Source organism: Apium graveolens, chromosome 2 (assembly GCF_009905375.1).
Source record: "Apium graveolens cultivar Ventura chromosome 2, ASM990537v1, whole genome shotgun sequence".
Taxonomy (NCBI): Eukaryota; Viridiplantae; Streptophyta; class Magnoliopsida; order Apiales; family Apiaceae; genus Apium; species Apium graveolens.
This window is the reverse complement of record NC_133648.1, coordinates 232,803,600-232,829,714: the sequence shown is the minus strand read 5'-3', so window position 1 is coordinate 232,829,714 and position 26,115 is coordinate 232,803,600. Positions and strand designations below refer to the sequence as shown.

The 26,115-nt window shown below is 35.8% G+C and overlaps 1 protein-coding gene and 1 pseudogene across 1 annotated transcript; both read left to right on the top strand.

Annotated features, from left to right (window-relative positions):
• Positions 1-528: 528 nt before the first annotated feature.
• Positions 529-2,505, top strand: LOC141697652 (uncharacterized). The gene is made up of 4 exons (XM_074502148.1): positions 529-717; positions 807-1,114; positions 1,309-1,585; positions 1,984-2,505. The coding sequence occupies exons 1-4, from the start codon at positions 529-531 to the stop codon at positions 2,503-2,505; spliced, it is 1,296 nt and encodes a 431-aa protein (XP_074358249.1).
• Positions 2,506-4,004: 1,499 nt separating this feature from the next.
• On the top strand, positions 4,005-24,421 carry LOC141697645 (large ribosomal subunit protein uL5-like; annotated as a pseudogene).
• Positions 24,422-26,115: the final 1,694 nt, after the last annotated feature.

Sequence of the window (26,115 nt, the reverse complement as noted above, 5' to 3'; positions counted from 1 at the left end):
TTCTTAACTATAAGGTTGGATGCGTTTGCATGGGAGCACGATGACATAACGGGAATAGATCCCAATGTGATCACGCACAAATTGAATGTCGACCCTAGTTATACACCTGTTCAACAAAAGAGAAGAAAGTTTGCAGCAGAAAGAAATAAAATCATCAACGAAGAAGTTGACAGACTTATCAAGGTAGGGATGATTAAGGAAGTGGATTATCCAGAGTGGCTAGAAAATGTTATAATAGTCCAAAAGAAGAAAGGGAAATGGAGAGTTTATGTCGATTACACTGATTTAAATAAAGCTTGCCCTAAAGATCCCTATCCATTGCCACACATTGACACCATGGTAGACTCGATGGCTGGACATGAGTTGCTTACATTTCTGGATGCGTCGAGTGGTTTTAATCAGATTCAGATGGAGCCATCAGATTGTGAGAAAAAAGCATTCATCACGAAAAGGGGGATATATTGTTACTTAGCTATGCCTTTCGGATTATGTAATGCAGGAGCAACATTTTAAAGGCTCGTTAACAAAATGTTTAAGGATCAAATAGGCAAAACAATGGAAGTGTACATAGATGACATGGTAGTCAAGTCTGTGAACGCAGAAAATCACTTTCGAGATCTTCAAGAGGTATTTGACATACTGAGATTGTACAATATGAAGATGAACTCGTCTAAGTGCAACTTTGTCGTATCGTCGAGAAAATTTCTCGGACACATGGTAACCATAAGGGGGACTGAAGCTAGCCCAGAATAAATCAAGGCGATTTTTAAGTTAAGAAGCCCGTCAAATGCAAATATGTCCAAAAGTTGACAGGAAGGGTTGCGGTACTAAACAGGTTTATCTCGCGATCGTCGGATATATGTAAATTATTTTACGATGTATTAAGGAAGAACAAGGGATTCACATGGTCTGAAAAACATGAAGCTGCTTTACATGATTTAAAAACCTATCTCACTACACCACCACTATTATCTAAGCCTCTTTCAGGTGAATATCTCTATGTCTACTTGTCAGTAACTGATCATGCAGTGAGCGGGGTACTAGTCAAGGAAGGTGAAGGTGTCCAGACGCCTATTTACTATGTCAGCAAAAGCCTAGTAGAAGCAGAAACAAGGTACACGTCCCTTGAGAAATTAGTGCTTGCATTAGCCATGACGTCAATTAAGTTACGACATTATTTTGAGTCACACAAGATACATGTCATGATAAATTTTCCCTTGAGAAACATTTTAAGTAAGCCAGATTTGATGGGGTGAATGGCTAAATGGGCCATACGTTTGAGCACATACGACAATGATTATGATCAAGGAAAGCTATAAAGTCACAAGCTCTGGACGATTTTGTGGCTGATTTCAGTCCAAGCCAGATGACTACATCAGAAGAAGAATTTCGTCAAATTGTTTCGATAACAGATGCTAAGCCTTGGACTTTGTATACGGACGGGGCTTTGAATGTGAATGGAACGGGGCTGGGGCTGGGGCTTGTACTCAAATCGCCAGAGGGGGATATGATAGCCCATTCAATATGCTGCAGCTTCAAAGCCACCAACAATGAGGCTGAGTACGAAGCACTAATCATAGGGCTGGTGACTGCTAAGGACATGAAGATAAAAAACATTGAAGTAAAGTGTGACTCCTTGTTAATCATGAACCATGTTAATGGTTCCTATGAAGCCAAAGATCCCAGGATAGTCACATATTTGGACATCACCAAGAGGTTGACAAATTATTTTGATATTTTTGACATATAACAACATTTGAGAGAAAATAATGTACAAGCTGACGCATTAGCTGGCTTGGGAGATGTCTCTAAAGGCCTTGATCTGAACAACACACCTGTTATTCACATCATGAATCCCGCTACTGAGAGGTTGATTCATGATTGGATGCTTTGGTCCTTGATCAACATGATGAAAATGTCGGAGAAGACGTGGATAACTTTATTCAAGCATACAGAGATTATTTGCAACTTGATTATTTGCAGTTTATCAGTGACAAGACAGAGGCGTTTTATAGACGTTGGAACATCAATCTGATTAAATCCACACCAAGGCATCCTCAAGCCAACAGACAGGCTAAATCAAGTAATAAGATTATAATTAATAATCTTAAAAGGAGACTAACATCATGCAAAGGGAAATGGGCTAAAGAATTACCTTGGGTGCTATGGTCGGACATGACAACTCCCAAGACGTTGACAGGGCAAACACCTTACAGTTTAGTTTATGCAACTGAAGCTGTCTTACCAATAGAGTTGATGATGCCAAAAGCAAGGTACAGGCTTTTAACGACCAGCATAAACAACACAAACTTGTCTCATGACATAGATATTGTGGACGAGCATCGAGAGATGGCAAACATTCGTATGGCATCTTATCAACAAAGGGTGGCCAATACGTATAACAAACATGTCCATATAAGAGCTTTTCGTGTTAGAGATTTAATGCTAAGAAAGACATTTCAAAATACTATGGACATGACGGCTGGAAAGTTTGCTGACACTTAGGAAGAACCTTACTTTATTGATATAGTCGTCAGACGTGGGGCTTATCAATTGTCAAGTATGGATGGGGACTCAAGTACCACGAAGCTGGAACGCTTTACACTTGAAGCTCTATCATGTGTAATTTTTTTTCAACTTATCTCTTTAAATTTGGTTATAGGTATTTTGAATGAATAAGTCGTTAGGACATAGTTGATTGTCGTCGTTTGATCATGTTTGATATGTAGGTTTGATTGAAAGAACCTGATTTGATGCTTATGTGTTTGAATTCTTATTACATGTTATATTATTATGCAAGCCGTTCTAATAGATGACGTTTACCTTTCGTAATTACTTTGCTTTTGTTTAAGTTAATTCATTATGTTCGGGTTTTTTATAAATGTTAGTGTACATTAATATGCAATGAATAAAACTATTCAATTACAAAGCACGGGCTGATCACCCAATTACAATCGTAATATTTTAAGTGGAGATGGTTTAAGAAGTTAATAGACAAAGTCCTCATAAAAGTATCAATGAATTCATCACAACGATGAACAACATTTATATATGTTTACATTATAAAAAGAAATTTGGTGAGTTTCAAGAGGGAAAAAGGCCTCTTAGCCACTCTACGAGTGCATGCACCAACGTATATTGACGAATTAAACAAAATACACGAACAACCACAGTTACGTTTGAAACAAACAAGGCAAACCAACAACTATGATTACGTTTGAAGGAAAAGTTAAGTTCCAATAACACATAGTTGCACTTCAAAACATTGTATGAATAGTTTATTATGATTGACATTATAACTTGTTTAACATTTTGATGACTATGTTACATATTGAATTCTCAATGATCAGAAGAAGCTCAGGATCTGGCTGTTCAGATATCATCAGGATCTGATGTACCGTCAAGTTTTGGATGTCATCAGCATTTGTATGACATCAATATTTGAAGACAGTCAACATTAGAGGATTTGTTTTGTTCCTTTTAATATGAAGCAGATATCTATTATGTCTGAGTTATAGGGCTTTATCTGTTTAGTTTAAGATATGTATCAGTTTCAGTTAATTTTTGATAATGCATATCTTAGATTAATCTGTTGTAGCTGTGTAGTATATAAACACAATTTAGGTCATCACTTAGATATATAACACTCGAGGATCATTCGACCTAGCAGCTCTCAAGAACATCAATATTTCTTGAGAGGATTTTGTAACAGTTTTTATCAGAAATATAAAAAGCTGTTATATTTTATTACTTGTTCGAAACATTTATACAATTGTATCCAACCCCCCTTAAACAATTGTATCTTTACTGGGCAACAATTGGTATCAGAGCTCACTGATAAAATTACAATCAGAAACGATCTAAACATGTCTCTGAACAAGTATGAAAGCACTAAAATTCCCATTCTGAAAAAGGCTGAATATCCAACATGGAAGGTGAAGATGCTCATGTACCCGGAAGCTACAGATCCAGATTATCTAGACGTAATCAATGATGGACCCTTCATGCCAACAAAACTGGTGCCTGCAAATCCTACGGTTGCTGAACATTATCAACTGAAGGAGATGATAGAATGGACACCAGAAGAGGAAGTAGCAAATGTAAGAAACATTTTGCATAACAGTCTTGATTCTGTGATGTCCAACAGGATTATAGCCTACAAGACTTCCAAAGAGATCTGGGATGCTCTTGAAACTCAATGTCAAGGAACCATCGCCATCAAGAAGAACAGAAGGGTTGTTCTGATTCAATAATATGAACACTTTGAGGCCAAGTCTGATGAAAGTCTCACTGACATCTATGACAGATTTCTGACTTTGCTAAACAATCTGTCTTTGGTGGGAAAGGTGTATGATCGAGAGGATTCAAATACCAAGTTTTTGAGAGCTTTTAGTGAAGAATGGGAGACTCAGACTTTAATCATACGACATCAGTATGATCTATACGTAATTACTCTGGATGAAGTCTATGGCATGCTGAGAACTCATGATTTGGAAGTTCAGTAAATGAGAGAGAGGAAAAGCAATAAAAGGAAATTTGTTGCTTTGAAAGTAAATGATAAATCTTCAAAAGAAAAGTCTGTTGGAGCTGTACGAAAGAAGAACAATTTTCCAGAATTAGATACTGATGATTCATCATCAAATCCTGATGATGATACTGATTCCGAAACTGATGAGAACATGACAGATTCTGATATCATGTAAATGGCCGCATTGCTGGTTAAGGGCTTCAGGAGAATGCAATTCAGGAAGTTTAGGAACAACAGAAGCTTTAGAAAGAAGTTCACTGGAGGCAAAAGGAAGTCAACTGGGAGAAAAGGTGGAAAGGACTCTAAAGATGGGAAGGTAGATAGGACAAAGATCAAGTGCTACAACTGTGATGAACCTGGTCACTTTGCCTCAGAGTGCAAGAAAACAAAGTATAATAAAGGGAAGAGCAAAGACATGATCACTTCAAGCAAGAATTGGATGGACTCCTCTGACTCTGAAGATAAAAACACATGTTATGCACTAATGGCTAGTCTTGATGATCCTGCTGCTTCTGAGCCTAAGGTACAAACTCCTTTATTCTCTTTTGATACTGAAAATATATCTGAATTGAAATCTATTCTTAAATCTTTGCATGGTAGTTTTAAGAATAAGACTTTAAAAAATGATAGACTTATAACTGAAATTAAGACCTTGAAATCTAGGAATGATCAATTAGAGTCTGACTTAATATATCAGATAGATTTGAAGAAAGAATGTGAGAGAGCTAAACATACAGTTAAGATTCTTGAGGCTAGATACAGTATGTTAGAAAAGGATCTAGAGAATGAGAGAAAAACCCTTAAAACCTGGACTGATTCAGGCAAAAAGGTTCATGAGATGATCTCAAAGAAAAACTGGAAAGAATGCCTAGGCGATAAAGATGGAATTAAGGATGTTGACACTGAAAATAAAATTTCCCTTAAAACTCCTGTTAAGTTTATTTCATTAGAAGCTGATGAACCCAAATCCACTTTTGAAAAGGGTTCAACATCAGTATCACAAGAAAAACTGGTAAATTATAAAACTCAAAGAAAGAAAGGCAAGGAAACCATTAAGTCTGTTAAGAAAGAAAAGAACATAGGACTTTTGTCGGCAAGACAATTGAAAAAGAAAATATCTGAGGTTACCGACAAACCTCAAGTAAAAAGTCCTAAAAGAAACAAGACTGATAAGCAAGGTATTTCTAAGGATTCAAATTACAAGGTTGTTCCCAATGCTCCTCGGAAAACTTGTTTTAACTGTGGAAATACTAATCATCTTGCTATTGATTGCAGGATGAATAAGAAAAGGAAAACTGCTATTCCTGAGTCTGATGTTAGGGGTAGATCAGTATTTTATAAACCACAAAATCCTTGTTTTCATTGTGGTAGTAGTTGGCATTCGATTTATACTTGTAGTTCTTATCACAAGTTGTATCACAATTACTATGAACCTTTGCCTAAGTTTAATAAAGCTGCTTGTGTGATTAATTCTGTTGGTTTTACTAAACTTGCCTCTGACAAAAAAAATCCTGACAAAGGAAAGATTGTCAAAAGTACTCCTGACACACAAAGGCTTAAGTTGTCCAAAAAGAGGGCCCAACAAGTGTGGGTCCTTAAAAATCCTTCTAATTAATTATTCTTCTGATTGTAGGGTAACAAGAAAAATACACTTGTCTTGGATAGTGGATGTTCAGGACATATGACTGGAAATAAATCCCTGTTGTCAGAATTTGAGAAGAAGGCTGGCCCAGATGTATCTTATGGAGATGGAAATGTAGGACATACTCTGGGATATGGCAACTTGATAATTGGAAAGGTAACAATAGAGAATGTAGCTCTGGTGGAAGGACTGAAGCATAATCTTCTGAGCATCAGTCAAATCACTTATAGAGGTTATCATGTTGTATTCTATGACTCACACTGCGAAGTTGTTCATAACAAGTCAAAGAAAATTATCTTGATAGGATACAGACATGGTAACATTTATGAAGCAAGGCTACATGAAAGTCTTGAAAAGGAAGCTACTTGCCTTATCTCTAAGGCATCAATAGATGAGAGCTGGAACTGGCATAAGAAGCTCTCACATCTCAACTTCAACTCAATCAACAACTTGCCAAGAAGGAGCTTGTAAGAGGATTGTCAAACATGCTATACTCAAGTGACGGTCTTTGTGATGCTTGCCAAAAGTCTAAACAAAGAAGGGTGTCTTTCAAAAGGAAAACATAATTCTCTATCTCTGAGCCATATCACATGCTACACCTGGACCTTTTTGGACCAGTGAACATAATGTCCATCAACAAGAAAAGGTACACACTTGTAATTGTTGATGATTTCAATATATATACATGGGTTTATTTTCTACACAGGAAGGATGAAACTCCAGAAATTCTTCTGGACCACATAAGGCAAATTGAAAATGGATCCACTCATAAAGTGAAATTTCTAAGGAGTGATAATGGCACTGAATTCAAGAACTCAAAAATAGAGGAATTCTGCAAGTACAAAGGCATAGAACATCAATTCTCAGCTCCTGGTACACCTCAACAAAATGGTGTTGTTGAGAGGAAGAACAAAATCGTAATTGAAGTTGGCAGAACTCTGCTAAAAGAAGCAAAACTACCCACTTACTTCTGGGTTGAAGTAGTAAACACAACATGTTATACTCAGAATGTCACTCTGATAAATAGACATGGTCTTACTCCTTATCAAATGCTAAAAGAAATGAAGCCCAGTCTCAAACATCTTCATGTATTTGGATGTAAGTGCTTTGTTTTGAGAACTCATACTGATCAGTTTGGAAAGTTTAAATCAAAGGCTGATGAAGGAATCTTTGTTGGATACTCACCATCAAAAGCTTACAGAATGTTCAATCTAAGAACACACACTGTACTAGTCTCCATAAATGTATCTTTCGATGATAAGAAGATTCCTGGTTTTAAAGAAGACACTCATGAAAGTTTAATCGTTGCAAATAAAAAGGCATTATTGGAATCTGGATCAAACTCTAATGAAATGTCAAATCCTGATGATCCAAATCCTGACACTCCTTCAGATTCTGAAGATAATCATGGTGCTAATGAGCCTGCACAAGTTGAGGGGGAGCAACAACAAAGGTCAGCTGATGATGCTAACACTGAAAAATCATCTCAAAGTTCTTCTCAATCCAATGCTGATTCGACATCAGAAGAACATGAGTCAAGTCCCAATATTTCATCAGGAAATGACCCAACGGATTCAAGGGGAGCCTCAAATGCATTTGATGAGGCATATAATTCAGGGGGAGCATCTAGTTTCAGAAGGACACTTCCCAGTGTCAGAAAATGGACTAAGGATCATACTCCTGATCTGATCATTGGAAATCCTGATGATGGTGTAAAGACAAGAAGTGCAACTCAGAATGAATGTTTATATCATAATCTACTTTCAAAAGAAGAGCCAAAGAAAGTAGAAGATGCACTCAAGGATGCAGATTGGGTCATGGCTATGCAAGAAGAATTGAATGAGTTTGAAAGAAATAGAGTTTGGAAGCTGGTGCCTAGACCTAAGAACGGGTCAATTATGGGCACAAAATGGGTCTTTAGAAATAAGACTGATTCTGATGGAACAATCATCAGAAATAAGGAAAGATTGGTGGCAAAAGGATGATCCCAACAGGAAGGTATTGATTATGATGAGAAATTTGCTCATGTTGCTAGGTTGGAAGCAATTTGAATCTTCTTGGCATATGCTGCTCACAAGAAGTTCAAAGTCTTACAGATGGATGTCAAGAGTGCATTTCTCAATGGAGAACTTGAAGAAGAAGTCTATGTTGAAAAACCACCAGGATTTGTGGATCCTAAACATCCTGACTATGTTTACAGACTTGATAAAGCACTCTATGGACTGAAGCAGGCACCTAGAGCATGGTATGAAACCCTTACTTAGTTTCTACTTGAAAGTGGATTCAAAAGAGGTACAATAGATAAAACCCTATTTTATCTGAATAAAGGTAAATATTTGCTTTTAGTTCAAATTTATGTGGATGATATCATTATTGGATCAACTAATCAAAAACTGTGTGATAAGTTTTCAAAGTTGATGTAATCAAGATATCAAATGAGTATGATGGGAGAGATGAGCTACTTCCTAGGCTTGCAGATTAAACAGACTGAAAATGACATCTATATCAATAAGTCCAGGTACATAAGAAATTTACTGAAGAGGTTTAATATGCAAGAAAGTGCAACTGCAAGTACTCCTATGGCAAATGCTACAAAACTTGATCCAAATGAAGGTACAACAGTAGACGTGACAACCTACAGAGGTATGATTGGATCTCTGTTATACCTAACTGCTAGTAGGCCAGACATTATGTTTTCCACTTGTTTATGTGCAAGATTTCAGGCAAATCCAAGGAACCCACATCTTATTGCAGTAAAGAGAATTTTCAGATACCTCAAGGGTACTGTTTCTCTTGGACTTTGGTATGCAAGAGAAGCTGATTTTGCATTATATGGTTATTCAGATGCTGATTTTGCTGGATGCAAAATAGACAGGAAAAGTATATCAGGAAGCTGTCAGTTCTTTGGAGGCAGATTAGTCTCATGGTTCAGCAAAAAACAGAAATCTATTTCTACTTCAACTGCTGAGGCTGAATATATTACAACTGGGAGTTACTGTGCTCAGTTTTTATGGATGAGAAATCAGCTCATGGACTATGGATTATCATTCTCAAAAATTCATATTTATTGTGATAACCAAAGTGCTATTGCTATGACAGGAAATCCAGTACAACACTCTCTTACAAAGCACATCAGTATCAGATATCACTTCATAAGAGAGCATGTCATGGAAGGAACCATAGAGCTTCATTTTGTTCCTACTGATCAGCAGCTCGCTGATATCTTCACAAAGCCATTACTTGAAGCAACATTTACAAAGCTTGTGAATGAACTTGATATTAAGCCAGACATCATGACAACTTCTGCAGTTTCACCACTCTTCAGTCAAACCACAATCATTCATGGAAACACATTTGGTACTAACAATTACTTAGCTCTGCTTACACATCAGCAGCTACCATCATCTTTTCATGATATTTAGGATTTTCTTCTTCTATGTCCAATTGGGTATGCTCTCACAAATCCTGTTAAGGTGTCATACAGGGCTGTCATGCAGGTCTGGAACACAGTTGTGGTAAATCCAACACATACTGGCTTTTCCTTTGAGTATAAGGACCAAAGATATGAAGTTGATGCTGACATTCTGCTTCAAGCCTTGAGATTGCCTGCTCTTGATGGTGCTCCTGATACTCATACCACTGAGCAACTGTTTGACATGCTCAGGACTTTAGGCTATCAAGGAGAAATCACAACCATTGGAAAACTGGCCAGGACCAAACTGAAAAGAGAGTGGAACTTGTTCTTTGACTACATCAGTCGATGTTTCTTGAATAATACAACAAACTTTGATGCTCTTCCATCCACTTCTCTGAGAATTGGGTACTCTCTTCTTAACTCTGGTAATTTTGATTATAATAATACTATATTACAGTTCATAATTGCTAGGAGAGTAGATGTTTCAGGAGTAATAGGGTATACTAGATTTTTACAACTGATTTTCACTTATCTATGCCCTAATGCTAGTTTTGATGATGATGAATTACTCCCTGTTTTTTAAATTTCTGAAAAAGCAATCACTGATCATATTAAAAGGGATGAAAAGAATAAATTTTCAGGACCGCCCTTTCTTCCTAGAGAGGTCAGGCAATTTCTGTTAAGAAATAGACCTACTACTACACAAGTGCCTGCAAATCCTGATGCTGGAACCTCTGTCATAGTTCCTGATGCTAAGACTCAAGAAATCACCCATCTTGTTTCTAACCCAAGCATTTCTTCTTCCAAACAGCAAACACAACAAGCCTCTAAATTAGCCTCCTCTGATGTCTCTCAAAAGATATCAGTTGTAACAAAGAAAAGGCTGTTTAAGAAATCTGTCACATCTGGACAGAAAGCTAAACAAGTCTCACTGAGTGAGAGTGAGAAGAAAGAAGACTGCTTTCCAATCAGGAAAAGAAGACTGATCATTCAAGAAGATTCTGAATCAGATGATCATATGCCAATAGGGTCTCTGTCAAAAAATCAAGAAGTCCATTGATCAAAATCCTGATGACTTGATTGACACTACTGGAATCAAGGAGCCAATTACTGATGCTAGTGCTCTGCTTGACAAGCTTCCAGTAATTGAAGCAACTGCTGAACACAACAAAACTACAAAGAGCCAGTTGAAAAGAAGAAGTGAAGAAGTAGTTGGATATATCAGAAATAAGAAGAATACTCGGCCTCTTGAAAAGAATGTTAGTACACAAGAACCTAGGTCTCAAAGGGATTTAGGAACTGCAACACATCCAGTCACACAAGAACCATCTTCTCAAAGAGAAGATGCAGACACTGAGGCTGCACATATCATTGTTAATATTGCTCATAGTGATCTTCTTGCTGACTCTGTTCAACTACTCCAGGAAAAGCAAACTCATCAGGAGATACTGTCACGAGTGGATGCAATCATTGATGATCCCATTTTTGAGAAGAGCACACAAGAACCTTCACTGTAATAACCTCAATTTTTGGAATTTTTGAAACACGGATGAATAGTAACTTTTGCTAACTATGCTGATTAAGGAAAATTATCAGACCACACTATATAGGAGTACTGTTATGGAAACTCTGAGATCGTATTAGTATTCCATAAAGTAAATGAGTGTATGTAAAGATCGTCAGAATACAAATTCGAACACCTTGATTTTTCCCGAAAATCCACCAGATACCGAAAGAATTGAGTATAGGGTAACATGATGAAAAGGATTTAAATTCAAGGATTATAAGCAAGGATCATTAAAGGACTATAAAATATTAATAGAGGGTTAGTGAAGCCCAAGTAATAAGATCCCGGAGTTGATCCTTCAAATGATCAACGAGAATGAGAGTTAAGCGAACCGTAAAACAAATAAACGTCAGAGGGGCAAGGACATGCAAGTAGCATTAGAAGGAAACTTTTAAGATAAGCTAAAACATGTGGTTAGAAGCAAGGTGACATCATCACACCATAAGAATGAGACATGTGGCAAAGTAGTGATGCAAGCAATGACATAAGCAAGTGAAAACAAGATATTTAGCCAATAATTAACCACAACCATGCATTCTTTGCACAAATATCAAGGAAAGACCAGGAAGATAAAGCTCTCTACCATTTCTTTCTTCTTCCATTCGACCTTTTGAAGAAATGAAGAAATAGATTTTCAAAACTCAAGCTCTAGGCCATGGAAAATTACAAGGTTTATTTCCTTCGATCCTATATTTTATAACTTAGTTATACCATGAGTTTAAGATCAAGATTCAATGGTTTACTTAGCTAATCCACTCATCAAAGATGATGATGAATAGTAACTTACTTTAATTTTCTTGATTTTCATGAAAGCTTAAGGTTGATTAAGCAAAGATCAAGGTTCCTAGAGGCTTGTTAGTGACTGCCCACTCTCCAAGGAAGGTATAAACTCTTGAATCCTTAGTTTTAAGTTTGGTTTATTTGGATGATAATGGTACTTAGATGAATGTGTTTAGTTTGATGTTGATGGATGTTGGATTTTTGTTGAATTGGTGATGATTTGGTGTAGTTTAAACTTTGGAAATCGTTAGGTTATAGCCGTCATAATGCCCGATTTTCTTTAAACTGTTTTGTGATTAACTGTTGGACCCGAACACCCACTTCTATGAACTAACCACTTCCATTATTAGATAGGTTATGTTTCAAGCTTCGTTTTGATATGTTGTTCGCTTATATCTGATTTACGGTTTAGGAGAAACGATCATTTTAAGTTACAGTGTTTCGCGAATGAACCTTTACCCCTCGCCTAACTTTGAAACCTTGATTAAGGTCCTTAAATGACTAATTAGAGTATGAAACATTTATGTAAGATTAATTGGTCAGTTGGTAGAGTACTCGCGAAAGATTTTCCTTGAAATTCGTAACAGTTATTATTAAAATTGGTGGAGCTGAGGGTACGCAAGCGATTAACGCAAATCATTAAGCGTATAAACGACCGTTAGGGTATGAGTGAGTTTTGACTAGTTTCTTAAGCGATCGTGGTCTAATTCCGGATTATGTTGTTGTTCATAGGTTACCGGATCCACTCTAAGCTTAAGTCTATCCCGGAACACTCAGACAAGTTTTCTACCCGTTATACTGTTGTTGTGATGAAATATATTGATGTATTATCTTGAGATAAGTGCATGGTTATTATTAGCAAAGTCTTGCGATATATTGGAGCATGTGATATGATATTTATATACATGCCTGTTTCATAATCTTGATATTCTATTATCAATTCAAATACTTATAAACTGCATAATACCTTTGCTAGAGATAAGCAGTAATTGCGTATACCCTTGGTATAGGGGACCCGAAGGTGAACATTTTTCTAAACCAGGAGTCGATGTTCCCGAGTATAATATATATATAGTTTTCTATAACTATTAATCGAATAAGGTATATTCGATAGTCTAATCAAACTTATTTTCGATTATTCAAATAAAGATCGTACTTTCGTATAAGTATATCTTTTGTTAATTATTATTCATTTCAAGTATTAGTTTTAAAACTTTTACTTCAATTATTTTTATAAAGATTATCCTTTATGGGAATATTATTTAAATAATAATATTCAGATATTTCTAATATAACGGGACTGATTTATTTTTTTAAATCATCATTACTCTAAACATTCTTTAATATATTTTCGAGTCCTCAAAATGGTTTTAAAAGTTAGAGCGGATCCCAAAACTCATTTTCAAATTTAAGATCTTCCTTTGGAGGGAGATTTAAATACTCGCTCAAACCCAAGGGATCCGGCTCCGTGGGGTATTTTTGGCGCAACGAAGTTGCTAATTTGATAAAAGAATTTGATTACTTTCCCAATTTCGGGAAGTAAGCCCAATCAAAATGCATCGACATAGGCGACATGGGCTCAGTGGGAGTCCATAAAATGTATAAGTGGCTCAGTGGGAGTCCATCAAGGTGTAAGTGGCTGAGTGGCAGTCCATCTAAGTGTAAGTGGCTGAGTGGTAGTCTAACATAAGGTCCTAATGTGGCCAGGGTGATGACCAGTGGGGGATTCATCCATCTACTAGTAGAAAAGGTGACTTAATTGGTATATTTGCCTGATCAGCAAGATATCAGGTTTATGCCAAAGTTTCTTCTTTCCAAAATTCTTGGAAATGACAACTCTTCTTATACTTCCATAGCAGAAGAATGGATGAAATGTATAAATATATAGGCATATATATATATATATATCGGGACTTAATGAAGTATCTCATAACCTCATTCTTTATAATGATATTTCAAAGATTGAATCTATTTAAGTCTTATATTGTAGTCTCATCCATGTGATGAACTTTTGAAACTGATTATACCTTGAACGGTGGTAGTTCAAGTAGTATTCGGAAAAGATATAAGTATATTGGAGTATCTTGTAACTTCATCTTTTCAACTTATATCTGGTTAATGATTATCTTATGCATGACAGAGATTTTTATAAAAATGTTGAGACAAGGTTAGATATATGAGATCACCTTGCAAAGATATTTTTATACAGTTATAAACTGGAACTCTCTGTATATTCTGCATGGCAGAGGATTTCAAAGATTTTGAAAAGTATATATACATATATATTGAATATTTTGCGACTTGGTTGCGTTAAGATATCGAACTTGGTTCATGTTTGCTTGACCAAGACTTTCATGAGTACTAAGAGAATGCTCATATATTGTTAATTATTATACATGTTATTTTGGTGGGCTTGTTGCTCACCCTTGCTTTATTCTTTCATGACACAACAACAGCTAGACAAGATGAACAGGATCAAGCTCCCAATTCGCGAGCGGATAGGAAATGTTCTGCAGTTTCCTGTAGGCGTTGATGCCGTTGTAGCTGAGGTAGGAACTACCAATAGGCTAGGCTTTCAACTTTTAATGTACCAGACTTATGTATATTTATGAATTGTAATAATGGCAAAGAATATGTAAATTTATTCAGAAACCCTTTTGAGGTGTAATGACTTATAATTGTGGAATAAAATGACTTGTGTTATTTTGATATTCATCTCTGAGACTATAACTTGTGGTGTGTGTGTATATTGTGGGTTCACAGTACGCAGTAATTCGTTGTTTATTTAGATTAAGTATTGTTAAGGGAAATGGAACTCGTGACAACCCAGATCCCCGACCCCGGATTTGGGGGTGTTACATTCACCAAGCATTGCTGAAGCAGCTCACATGTCTCAGACTCCAGAAGAACCATCAGTTCAAAGTACTGATGATGGTCTTTCACATACTCCTGACAGATCAAATCCTGAAGATACAACAGCTCCTACTGAGAATCCTCCTTCAACTGCACTAGCTACAATTGATGATCCATTACTAGTTGCTAGTTTGAAAAAGCATCCTGATGTGCTGTTTGTTCCTCCACTTTCATCACTTCCACTTGAGGAATCAACTTCAGGTATTGCTAACTTCTCATATATTCTCATGTTTGTATGATTATAAATAGTCTCTTATTTGAGGTTACCTCTATTCATATGACAAGCATACAACTCTTCTCAGCCATCTATTATTTCTTTGCTATATGTGTGATTGAGCCTTTCTGAGAGACTGTGTGAAAATATCATATTTAAAAAAAAATTAAGTGGCAGTCTCCTGTACTTGCAAAAGGAGAGGTAGTTTTGAGACAAGAATCTTATAAGTTTTTCTTTACTTATAAAGTTTCTTCTGTGAGAATAATATTACTCTTAAAAGTAATATATTGTATGAGAAGTGATGAGATCACTTGAAAAGAACAGAGAGATTTAGGTGTTACTATGTTTCTGTTTCAGGATCACATCAGCCACATGCATCTCTTGCAAAGAATTTGGATAAAGGCAAGGCAATTCTGCCTGATTCTGCACATTCTTCTGATGGCTTGTCTGACTCTGAAAATGATAGTGATGACAATGATTCTGATTCAGCTCAACTTAAGTCTACAATTGATGCATCTAAGAAGTCCAATGCTAGTTCTTCTTCGCACTTCACTAACCATCCTTCTTATTACAATGCTGATGCTGAGCATTTCAGACAGACAGAATGGGATTATAAATGGAGACTTGTAAATTCTTCTATCTCATATGTTGTTAGCTTGTAACATATTCATCGTGCTTATGATGAAATTCAAACTTCTGATCTGAAGTTGCATCTTAAGGCCACAACTATTTCTGTTAAAGGAATTCACTTTTATCTTGATGAAATGAAGAAGTCTCATACTGGTGTCTAAGAGAAAATTGATGGATTTTTGCTTCACACACCTAAATCAGCTGAAATCAAAAGTGTGAAAAATACCATCAAAGATGTTGTTAAATCTCAAGATAACATGGCCTCTAGAATTCCCTCATTAGAAGATAAAGTTTCTTCTATAGGTGACAAACTGGATGCTCTGTTTTCTCTTATTTCAAAATTGATGCCAAAAAGGGGGAGAAGATAGTTGCTATAAAATGTACACCAGATTCTATTCAGACAAAGGATAAAGATATTAATGATGATGGTGATAAAAATTATCCAGTTACAGATGTTCAAATTGCTTCTACTGCTCAACAACTTCAACATTTTAAAAAGAATGATCCTTCATGACAAAGGAAGTCTACTGGTGCTTATAAAGCCACACATAAGACTACTGCTAGTACTCCTGAGGATGATGATATTACAATCTCAAATTTAGCAGAAGTTAAAGGAATGTTCTTTCCTTACAGACATAAAAAAATAGGTGAAGAGATTGTCTTGTACTACAAAGACAAGAAGTTTGAGCAAAAGAATGCTAGGAGTGCTCTTGGGTATATAACTGAAGAAATTCATGATCTAACACCTGAAGAAGCAGTTATGCAACAAAAGGAGCTCTTGGCTCAAATTGAAGCTGAAGCTAACACTTCTAAAGGAAGAGGAAAAAGAGGTGGTAGATCTGCAAGAGCAAGAGGAAGAGGAAGAGGTGGAAGAACTTCTGGATCAAGGCAAGTGACTGCATTTAACCCTACTTTTCTGAATTTTCTATCCAGAGAAGGTTATGTTCCCAGACAAGGAAATGAAGAAGATAAAGAAGTTCAGAAGCAAGAAGAGTTGATTATACCAAGGAAGAAAATATTAGCCACTGATATTGATCAAGATGATATAGAAAATCAGAATGTAACTCCTGATGCAGACACAAATCCTGAGGTAAAAGCAGATCCTGATGCTGTGAACCTGATAATTGATTTTAACTCTGATGAAAAAGTGATCAAAGCATTAAATGAGTCAGCTCCTTCTCTAGTAATCACTCCTCATACTTGAGAGGCTGATGAAAAAGAAAAGATTGATAGAAGGGAAGCTGATCAAGCATGCAAAGAATATTTGCAGAGAGTTTTAAAATCAAAGAGGGAGCTATGACATAAAGCAGAAGGGAAGACTGATGATTTGTCTTCAAACTATGCTCCTCTCGACAAGAAGAATAAAAGATGAAAAAACATCCATGTATTCAATTATTCTAAAGGGTTCAAGCATGTTGAATTTGTGTCAGCTGGTTAAGAGATTCCATCTCAGAACAGGAAGATGTTGATAAGTCCATCAAGAAGCCTTCTTGGGTGGTATACAATGAAAAACTGAAACTTATCAAATCTTGAACCAGAGGAGGCATTGGTCACTCCAGTATGGAGATCTTAGAATCTGATCTACTAGATACAGATACTCTGACAGAAAATCTTGGTGAAAGAATTTCTCCTTCACATCTTGAGAAAGTTGAAGCTGTGAAGATTGTTCATAGAAATATAAATGATAATGATGTCAGAGAAGAGATTCTGTACTTTTTTAGAGATTGTAAAGTAAAAAGCTTTACATTGCAGCAACTCTTAATGAAGACTGTGAAAGAATTGAAATACATTCACTATCTTCTTAGAGTTGAGAACAGTGTCACCAGAAACTGGTCTTCTATGATACTTGAAGTCATCAGAAGAAGAGTTATGACAAAAGATGATTAATACAATGGTGATTACGTTCCTGAGTACAGAACTTATACTGGTCAAGAAATGCAGATGAAAAATGGAGCAGCAGTGCTACAAGTTTTTCTCAACAGTCCTCAGTTATCCTTCAGTCCTAATCATTAAGATGTCAGTTTAAGCTTCATGTTGATTGGTGATCTTGAGATAAGCAAAAGCTCACTTTCTAAGTTAAGATCATCTATCTATCAGCTTGGAGAAGAAACTGAAGAGAAGAGAGAGTTGAAGAAAAAGCTTGTTAAAGTCCTACGAGACAAGGAGGAAGAAAGATTGAAGAACTTTCTTGGAACAACTATCAGTTATCTGAAGATACTAAAGTAAGCTTTACTCCTTGTACATTTTGTAGATTGGTTTTGGCATCATTGAGAATGGAATTTATGCTTTATTGTATTAAGCATAAATTGGGGGAGATTGTTACATATTGAATTCTCAATTATCAGAAGAAACTCAGAATCTGGTTGTTCGGATGTCATCAGGATCTGATGTACCGTCAGGATTTGGTATGTCATCAGCATTTGTATGACATCAGTATTTGAAGACAGTCAACATTAGAGGATTCGTTCTGTTCCTTATAATATGGATCATATATCTGTTGTGTCTGAGTTATATGATTTTATCTGTTTAGTTTAAGATATGTATCAGTTTGAGTTAGTTTTTGATAATGCATATCTTAGATTAATCTGTTGTAGTTGTGTAGTATATAAACACATTTTAGGTCATCACTTAGAAATATAACACTCGAGGATCATTCGACCTAGCAGCTCTCAAGAACATCAGTATTTCTTGAGAGGATTTTGTAACAGTTTTTATCAGAAATATAAAAAGCTGTTATATTTTATTACTTGTTCGAAACATTTATACAATTGTATCCAACCCCCCTTAAATAATTGTATCTTTACTGGGAAACAGACTACATGATACTCCACGTTTACGTCAAATTGTTAAGTACATGACATTTAATAAAGGCGACCATATGGATAGAAACATAAGACATCATGGCAACATGAAAATGATTCATAAACAAAAATATGCATAATACCACAAAAGAGTTCAAACCAAAATCCAACAATCCCCGCCACCAAGGTGAAATAGGGATGAATTACTACGGAGATAAAGTAAAGCAACAAAAGATTAAGTTCGAAGTCGAAACATAATTAAATATGATAGTCTTAAACAAAATATGAAAAGGGAAATCACATCACTTGTCCTCTTGAGCGTCATCTTTAGGGGACTTTGCTTCATCATCATTGGCATCGGCAAACTCGTCCATAGGGAAAGCATCTTCAGGAAATGCTTCATTGTAGATCCTGACAGTCTCAGAAACATCCCACGAGCTCCATTCACCTCTATGGTACTCCAACATCATGTCAACCCTAATTCACATGATTTGCTGGTTAACGACCTTCTCTGCTTCATCACACATGTCTTTCTCCATTGTCTGCACCTTAGAAGCATAATCTTCTAGTTCTTCCTGAACATATTTCATAGCCTTTAAATTGTTGAACGCCAGTTCCTCAGCTGCTTTAATCTTGCTTGCACATTTCTTATGCTATTCTTTTAAGTCTTTGAGCTTTTTCATCTCGTGCTCATGAATCTCACGAGCTACCATGACAGTTTGAAGAGTCTGTGTTATATTAAAAGGCCACTATCAGTTGAAAACAAAGAGAAAAACAACAATACAATCAAATCAACAAAGAATTATACTAAGACGTGAAAGGAATAGCCGACAACATCATTCAGAATAGCAGAAACTGGCTTAGCGGAGAGAGCTTCCATCGACTGAGGGAGCAACATGTTATTAAACAGATGGGCAAAAGTTGTAGGGTTAGCAGCCATATTATAGTTTTGGATGGCAAGTGGGACAATATTCTCAGGTTTGGTTGTTGTAACAGGAGGATCGATCTTAACCTTTTTAGAAATAGGGCTGCTAATGGGGCTCAATACGGAAGGGGCCTTAGAGGAATGAGTTTTAGTTGATTTATTATCACGAGCTCTCTTGGAAATTAGGTCTTTACTGGAAATGATCAAAGGTTTGATGACAGGGGGTTGAAACTCTATAATAAGGAAAAAAGGTTCGATCCATGTCAATATAAATAGAGATAAACAGAAAGAGAAAAGGAAGAACGTCAAAAAATAGAGTGCTTGACGAATACCTTTGGCATAAGTTCATCCAGAACTCATCTCGGGATCCTTGACACTCTTGGGGCTATCTTGGAACTCAGATGACAAGCTCAAAGCAGAATATGACTGTTGGGTTGCAGGGATTGAGAGTTTCTTACTCCGAGTCCTTTTTGCAGCAGATCTCTGCACAGATCTCTTGGAAGCCACAGTTCCTGACGCAATTGCGACTTCTTCAAACCAGAAGCAAAATCCTCAACATTAACTTGACCAGCATTATGAATGGGTCTAGCCAAACAATTCGGCCGTAGTCTTTCTCCTATGGGCAAGGTACAAATCTTATCAACAGTAGCCTTAGCCTCAGTGTTATCCTCATCAAAATCAAAATCACAGTCTACAAATACGAAAAATAATTAATGACACAGCAATTGCAGAAACTGGAATAAAGAAGAACATCAAGCTAACTTAGTGGGTTGCAACAAAGATAAACATCAGGACAAGGAGAAACAATTGGCATATAGTTCAAAAAAGGAACATGCATGCTAATAAACAAAAGGTTTGCAAGGAGAAGATAAACACAGAAGACACTAAAGTAGCAAATCTATCATACGGAAAATAAAAACAAAACAACTGTAGTGATGAAAATTGAGAGAATTACCGGTATTGTTCCAACGCTCCAATGGGAAGTCGACATCATCTCCCAAACTCGCCTTATCAACAAAGAAGAAATATTTTTTCCAATTCCGGTCATTGACTGTGTCATTGTTAACGATTAACGGATCGTCAGTATCCTTATTACTGAACCCGACTCGACATCCACTAAATTTCTTCAAGCTATAGGACTGCTTCACAACTTAGACATCGATACCCAATTTGTGCTTTTCTTCAATGGAATCCAGACATGCAAGGACTCTCCATGCAAAGGGAATCAGTTGTTTAGGAGACACTTTCAGGGTGTTTAACACGCCAACAACAAATTTGGAAAACGGAAAAGTGAGTCCAACATCGAAAGGGTAATAATAAAAGCTTACCCAACCTTCTTTGAAGAAATCAGCACGGACATAGATATCTGGTACCACCGCGACCACATTGGAACGAAATAACATCTTGACCTCCTCAAACCTTTTAGGCTTGATTTCACTAGGACGGCTATCTTTGGGGTCTAGTAAATTAGTGGCGATCCAATTGGGTTGATCAGAGGACATATTGGGGCTTTCGTCGTTACGGCTTCCAGAACTCTTGCTGTGTTTTTTGGTCATGGTGAAAGAAGAGAGAAGAGGAGACGGATTCAAGACTGAATAAAAAGAAGAGTGAAAGACGGATGAGTTATGAAAGGAGTATATATAGGAGTATCTAAAGAGTCCTACAGAAGTAATTGAAGGGTTTCTTGATAAACGAGTAACCAATGCATGCATATCATCAATTGGTTCACACGGGTATCAAGGATGCTGACTAATCCACTACTACACGCTAAGTACAAGATAAATGAGTGATACAATTATTAATCTAGTAAAAGATTTTGCTATTTAAACAATTAAATAACAAAATCTGTGGCTATTGTTATGTCAAGAACTTTTAGACGTGATGAAGTCGGACGATGGACGAGTAACTACACAGATGTCATGGATGCCAACAGATCAAGACATATTGAAATATGAAGATAAGAAGACGAAGTCATACACTACAGTGAAAATCAAGGAAGACGGTTGAGTAATGCAGAAGAAGAAAGCAACCATATCTAGAGGCAGGAGAAAAGAGAGGGAGGTTAGAGAAAAAAAGGGGATAAGGTGCTCATTTGAATGGAGAGAAAGAAGGCAATGGGGGAGGAAGGGAACATAATATATATACACATTCAAGCAAACACCAGGGGCATGCACTCATCTGATATACACGAAAACGATTCAAAATCACTGCACTTTGTTCACACACATTCACAAGCATAAACACTGTCATAAAGAGAAAGAAACTTAGCTCAAGATGATGATGAAGTATCATCTTTAAATAATTGTAATCTTCTCTGTATCGTTAGTGATTTACTTATTAGATTGGGTACTCAATCCCACCCGTGGTTTTTTCCCGTTCTCGGGTTTTCTGCATCACCAATTTCTTGCGTTCTTTGCTTTAACATAGTCTTTTTAATTTTTTTACATAATCCAACGCCCTTAGCATTTAACTTACAAAATTCGGTAAAAATAATATATTAAAATATGATGGTATCAGAACCTCAGAGGCCTAAGAATTAATATATATATATAGGGCTGAGTTCTATGGAGTCCACCTTTTTATCGGAGTCCTCGGAGTCCATCTACGTTCTGCAAATAAAATATATTGTAAAACGTGTTATTTTGCAAAACATGTTACACAAATAGCATAACTTCAACAAAATCATGCAAATCTCATATATTTACGGTACAATATGTATGTTCTGCAATATGTTCTGCAACATGAACATTTATGTTCTGCAAACTAAACATGTTTTGTAGAATATATATTTTTGCAATGTTCTGCTTGTAAAATATATGCAATCTACAAGATTTTTGATAGAATAGTGATGTTTGTCGAAAAATAATATGTTTTGCAATATTTTAAGCTATATTTTACTTGCAGAACATATATGGACTCCGAGGACTCCAATTAAAGGTGGACTCCATAGAACTTTACTCTATATATATATATATATTATAATTAGATTGTCGTTGTTGTTGGAAATGATCAAATCACATTATATTTTGGAACTTTTAGCTTTGTTGGTGATAAGTATTTCATCAAAGAGGGCAGAGGGTGGTGTGTGTAATAATTCCTAGAAATCAAATGTCCACAATGTGTTTGATGAAATGACTGAAAAGAAAAAAAGAGGGTTTTGACGAGAATTTGACTTGTGATTCTTGGTGATGATAATAGTGAAGTGAATGTTTTAAGTGAAGAGGTTGTGTTGGATAAAATGGAGCATGTGTTATCATTACTTCAGAGTGTTAGTGTCGATGATGGGGGCGTTACGATCATTCTTGATATTCTTGATAGTGACTGAAGTATGGAAATGTTGGATGAAATATTTCTAAGGAAGAAAGTAAAAATGCAATTAAGCTATTTTCTAGAGTCATTCAGAAGGCGTACTTCTTACCTGACACACTTCTTGTCAGCCTAGTGTTAAGGTCCACCTACTTTATTCATCAAGAATTCATTAGATGGTCACTTCTTTAAAGGAAGATATAATGTTAGGTCTTTTGGAATTAAGATAAATAAAAAGATTGCTTGTTATGTAAGTGTCAAGGCAACACAGCTCTTGGAAAGTGGGCTCAAGGTTAAGGAATATGAGCTGCTTAGGAAGAACTTCAGTGACATACTGATTTTGGCTTCGGGATCAAGGTGCATACTGATCTTGAAATCAAGTATGATCTTTATACTGGGATTTATGGTGTGAATTTCTATGTTATGCTTGTGCGTCCTGGTTACCGTGTAGGATGTCATCAAAGATGCAAATCTCGTGTTGAAATCCAGCACAGAGTTTTAAAGGAGAATGCAATGAAGTGGTTCCAGGTCAAGAGGGTGTGACTATTAACAAGTCGCATAATATCGGAAATAATAGTTACCTTCTTAATATGGGCATAATCAGGATTGTTTTCCTTGTTTATTAAAACACCCTTAGTTTGCTTATTCTCTTGTCATTCACTCGGTGTTGTTGGCTTACATGGGGTGTTTATATGTTGCATTAAATCTGATGATGATAATGATGATGAAAATCTTATTTGTCCTTTTCCTAATAGTTATTCGGTTTATTCGTATAATCCTTGGGGATATAAGTGGGGTGACTTGGCCTGCATTGATATGATTAGGCCCTGAAATTCGTGTTCTCCGCTTTGTTACGAAGAACAACAGTCTTTGGTAGGTGCAGAGCTTGCGAATTTGGGAACTACTTGTTTTTATAATGCGATTGTGCAAAGATTTATGCACAATGTTCTGTTAGTTGAGGGTGTTCGGATTTTTGATCATATTATGTCTTGTGATCTTAATATTGACAATTTAAGTTATTTTCTTCTAGTTTCCAGAGGTGTCGGCAGGAGGATGCTCATGAATTCTTGCGGTATTTTCTTGATATTCTCGAGAGATCTTATAATGCTTCAATGTTGAAGGAGGTGATCTCGAGTGAAAAGAAGGATAATTTTGTCAAAAGATTTTGGTGGTTCTCTTGTTATAGAATTGAAGTGTTGCAATTGTGGTCATGTGTCTGACACTTATAAGCCTTCTATTGATTTAAGCCTAGAGATCAAAGATGTAACCACCCTTCAGGATGCTCTTGAATCATTTATAAAGATTGAAAAAATAGGGATCCTAAAACAAAGTTACATGTGAAAATTGCAAGGAAAAAGTGTAAATTAAAAAATAATTTTTAATAGAGGACACTTCTTCAGTTACTACTTTCCACTTGAAGAGATTCAAAAATCATTTGCTGGGTGGAATGGGGAACAGGGGTGGGTTTGCTGGTTTTGCAGGCCTGCGGAGTTATTCCACATGGTTGGTCTTGTGTTCTTCAGTTACCTTTTCTTTGTTCTCTCTGTATTAGCAAGTACGAATGGGTTTGTTGGTTACTCATTAGTGAGTTTTTTCCTCCGTGGGTTGTTCTCTTCTATGCGTTGTTGAAGCCGAGAGGTCACTCAATTGAAGTGACTGAGTACTCCATTGAAGTGGCTGAGTACTCATGCTTGTTTTGAGCGTGCTTGTTTTGAGCTCTGTGAGCATTTACAGTTGAGTTTGTATAGCGTCAAGTTGGCTGATATTGTTGAAGCTGAGAGGCCACTCCATTGAAATGACTGAGTACTCGTGCTTGAGCTCTATAATATTTGAGTTTGTATAGCGTCAAGTTGGCTGATATTGTTGAGCTCCGTAAGCAATTATCCTCTAATGACAAGTAAAGCCAAAATTTCACTAATACTTCCTCTGTTTTTATCGCTTTGACTGTTGCACACATTTCAATGTATTTTGATCGGCTACTTAAAAATTTAATTTTGAAAATTTTCTCTTTATGAATTAAAATATAAGTTGTCTATTTTCATTCACAAAAAAAATTTACAAACGATAATTTTAACTAACCGGTCAAAGCACATTGAAATGTGTGCAAAAGTCAAAGCGACAAATAAAAAAAACAGAGAAGTGGCAATTGAAATTAGGATCCTTTAGTGGGCAAACTTAAATGAAGTTAAAGCAATCCTTCAATGACAAGAAAAGCTAGGATGTGAGTTAGTCTCATCAATCGGAAGAACATGGACCAGCTAGTGCAAGTTTATATCTTCAAGGTAAGAGTTTCACTCTATTCTCTCCCGTTGACTTCGAGAGTATTGAGGACTAAAATATAAGGATAGTTTAGTCTTTGTAATTGAGTAAGTATTGGGATCTATATTAAAACCCCACTCGAGTATATTTTACACAGGATTCAATGTAATCTATTCTTTTTTTTTCTCAGTGAAATTACAGATTTGCCTGTATGCTTAATATACTTAAAAAAATGTTGTTAATGGAATTGAAGTTAAGTATAGCCAATAACAAGCACACTTCAATACTACTATGCCAATATATATTTTGTGTTAGTAATCATACACTTAATATGTATTTGTTGCGTTAGAGTTATATAATAACATTTTAAATCATATTTTTTATATGCTGATTTAGTTACCTATATATTTTAAAATAAATTACTACTAAAATAATAATATTAATCAATATTTTACATATAAAATAACTATTTTACGAAAAGGATAGATAAGTTAGCATATAACATATATTTATTTAATGATGTTATACTTTTTTAAAATAAACGTCATTTTAAAATTTACGATATTACATATAAGAAATGGTCATATACCTAATCATAAGAAAAAAATAAATCAAATTTATAATATCTAATGATCATGTATACACTTATACGGAAAATTAAATATATAATATGCATTTGTTCAATATTAATTCAATATTTTTGTTAAGTAGTCGCATCGTGAAATTTTGTAATAATATCCAGAAGCTACATTTACACAATAACACACGATGGCATATACACAATGAATTTTCTAACTACACGTCATCACAATGAATTTAACAACATTGTACTAACATTTTAACACGACAATGCTAAAGTTAGACCGAGACATTGTCGATTCCATATACAACAAGATTAAATCACCTTACAATCAAATGTATCTGTTCTACACAAATAACAATGAACATCATATATTCAAACTCACACATCATGTACAACTAAAATAGTTTCAGTAACCTGAATCATAATAAAAGTCTGCAATTTTTTTTGTAAATATGACATAACATACCATCACTCAATAAGTACAAAATGCTTCTAGTGTTGGGCTTGCTAAGCAGGCCTAACTCCACATTAGTATGATAGTGTACGCTTTGG

Bases quoted from the DNA above. Each gene is read 5' to 3' on its own strand.
- LOC141697652 (XM_074502148.1), top strand. From the start codon at position 529: ATGTTTAAGGATCAAATAGGCAAAACAATGGAAGTGTACATAGATGAC. The intron at 718-806 runs GTAACCATAAGG...TATGTCCAAAAG, and splicing joins GAAAATTTCTCGGACACATG to TTGACAGGAAGGGTTGCGGT. The intron at 1,586-1,983 runs GTGACTGCTAAG...GATTATTTGCAG, and splicing joins AAGCACTAATCATAGGGCTG to TTTATCAGTGACAAGACAGA.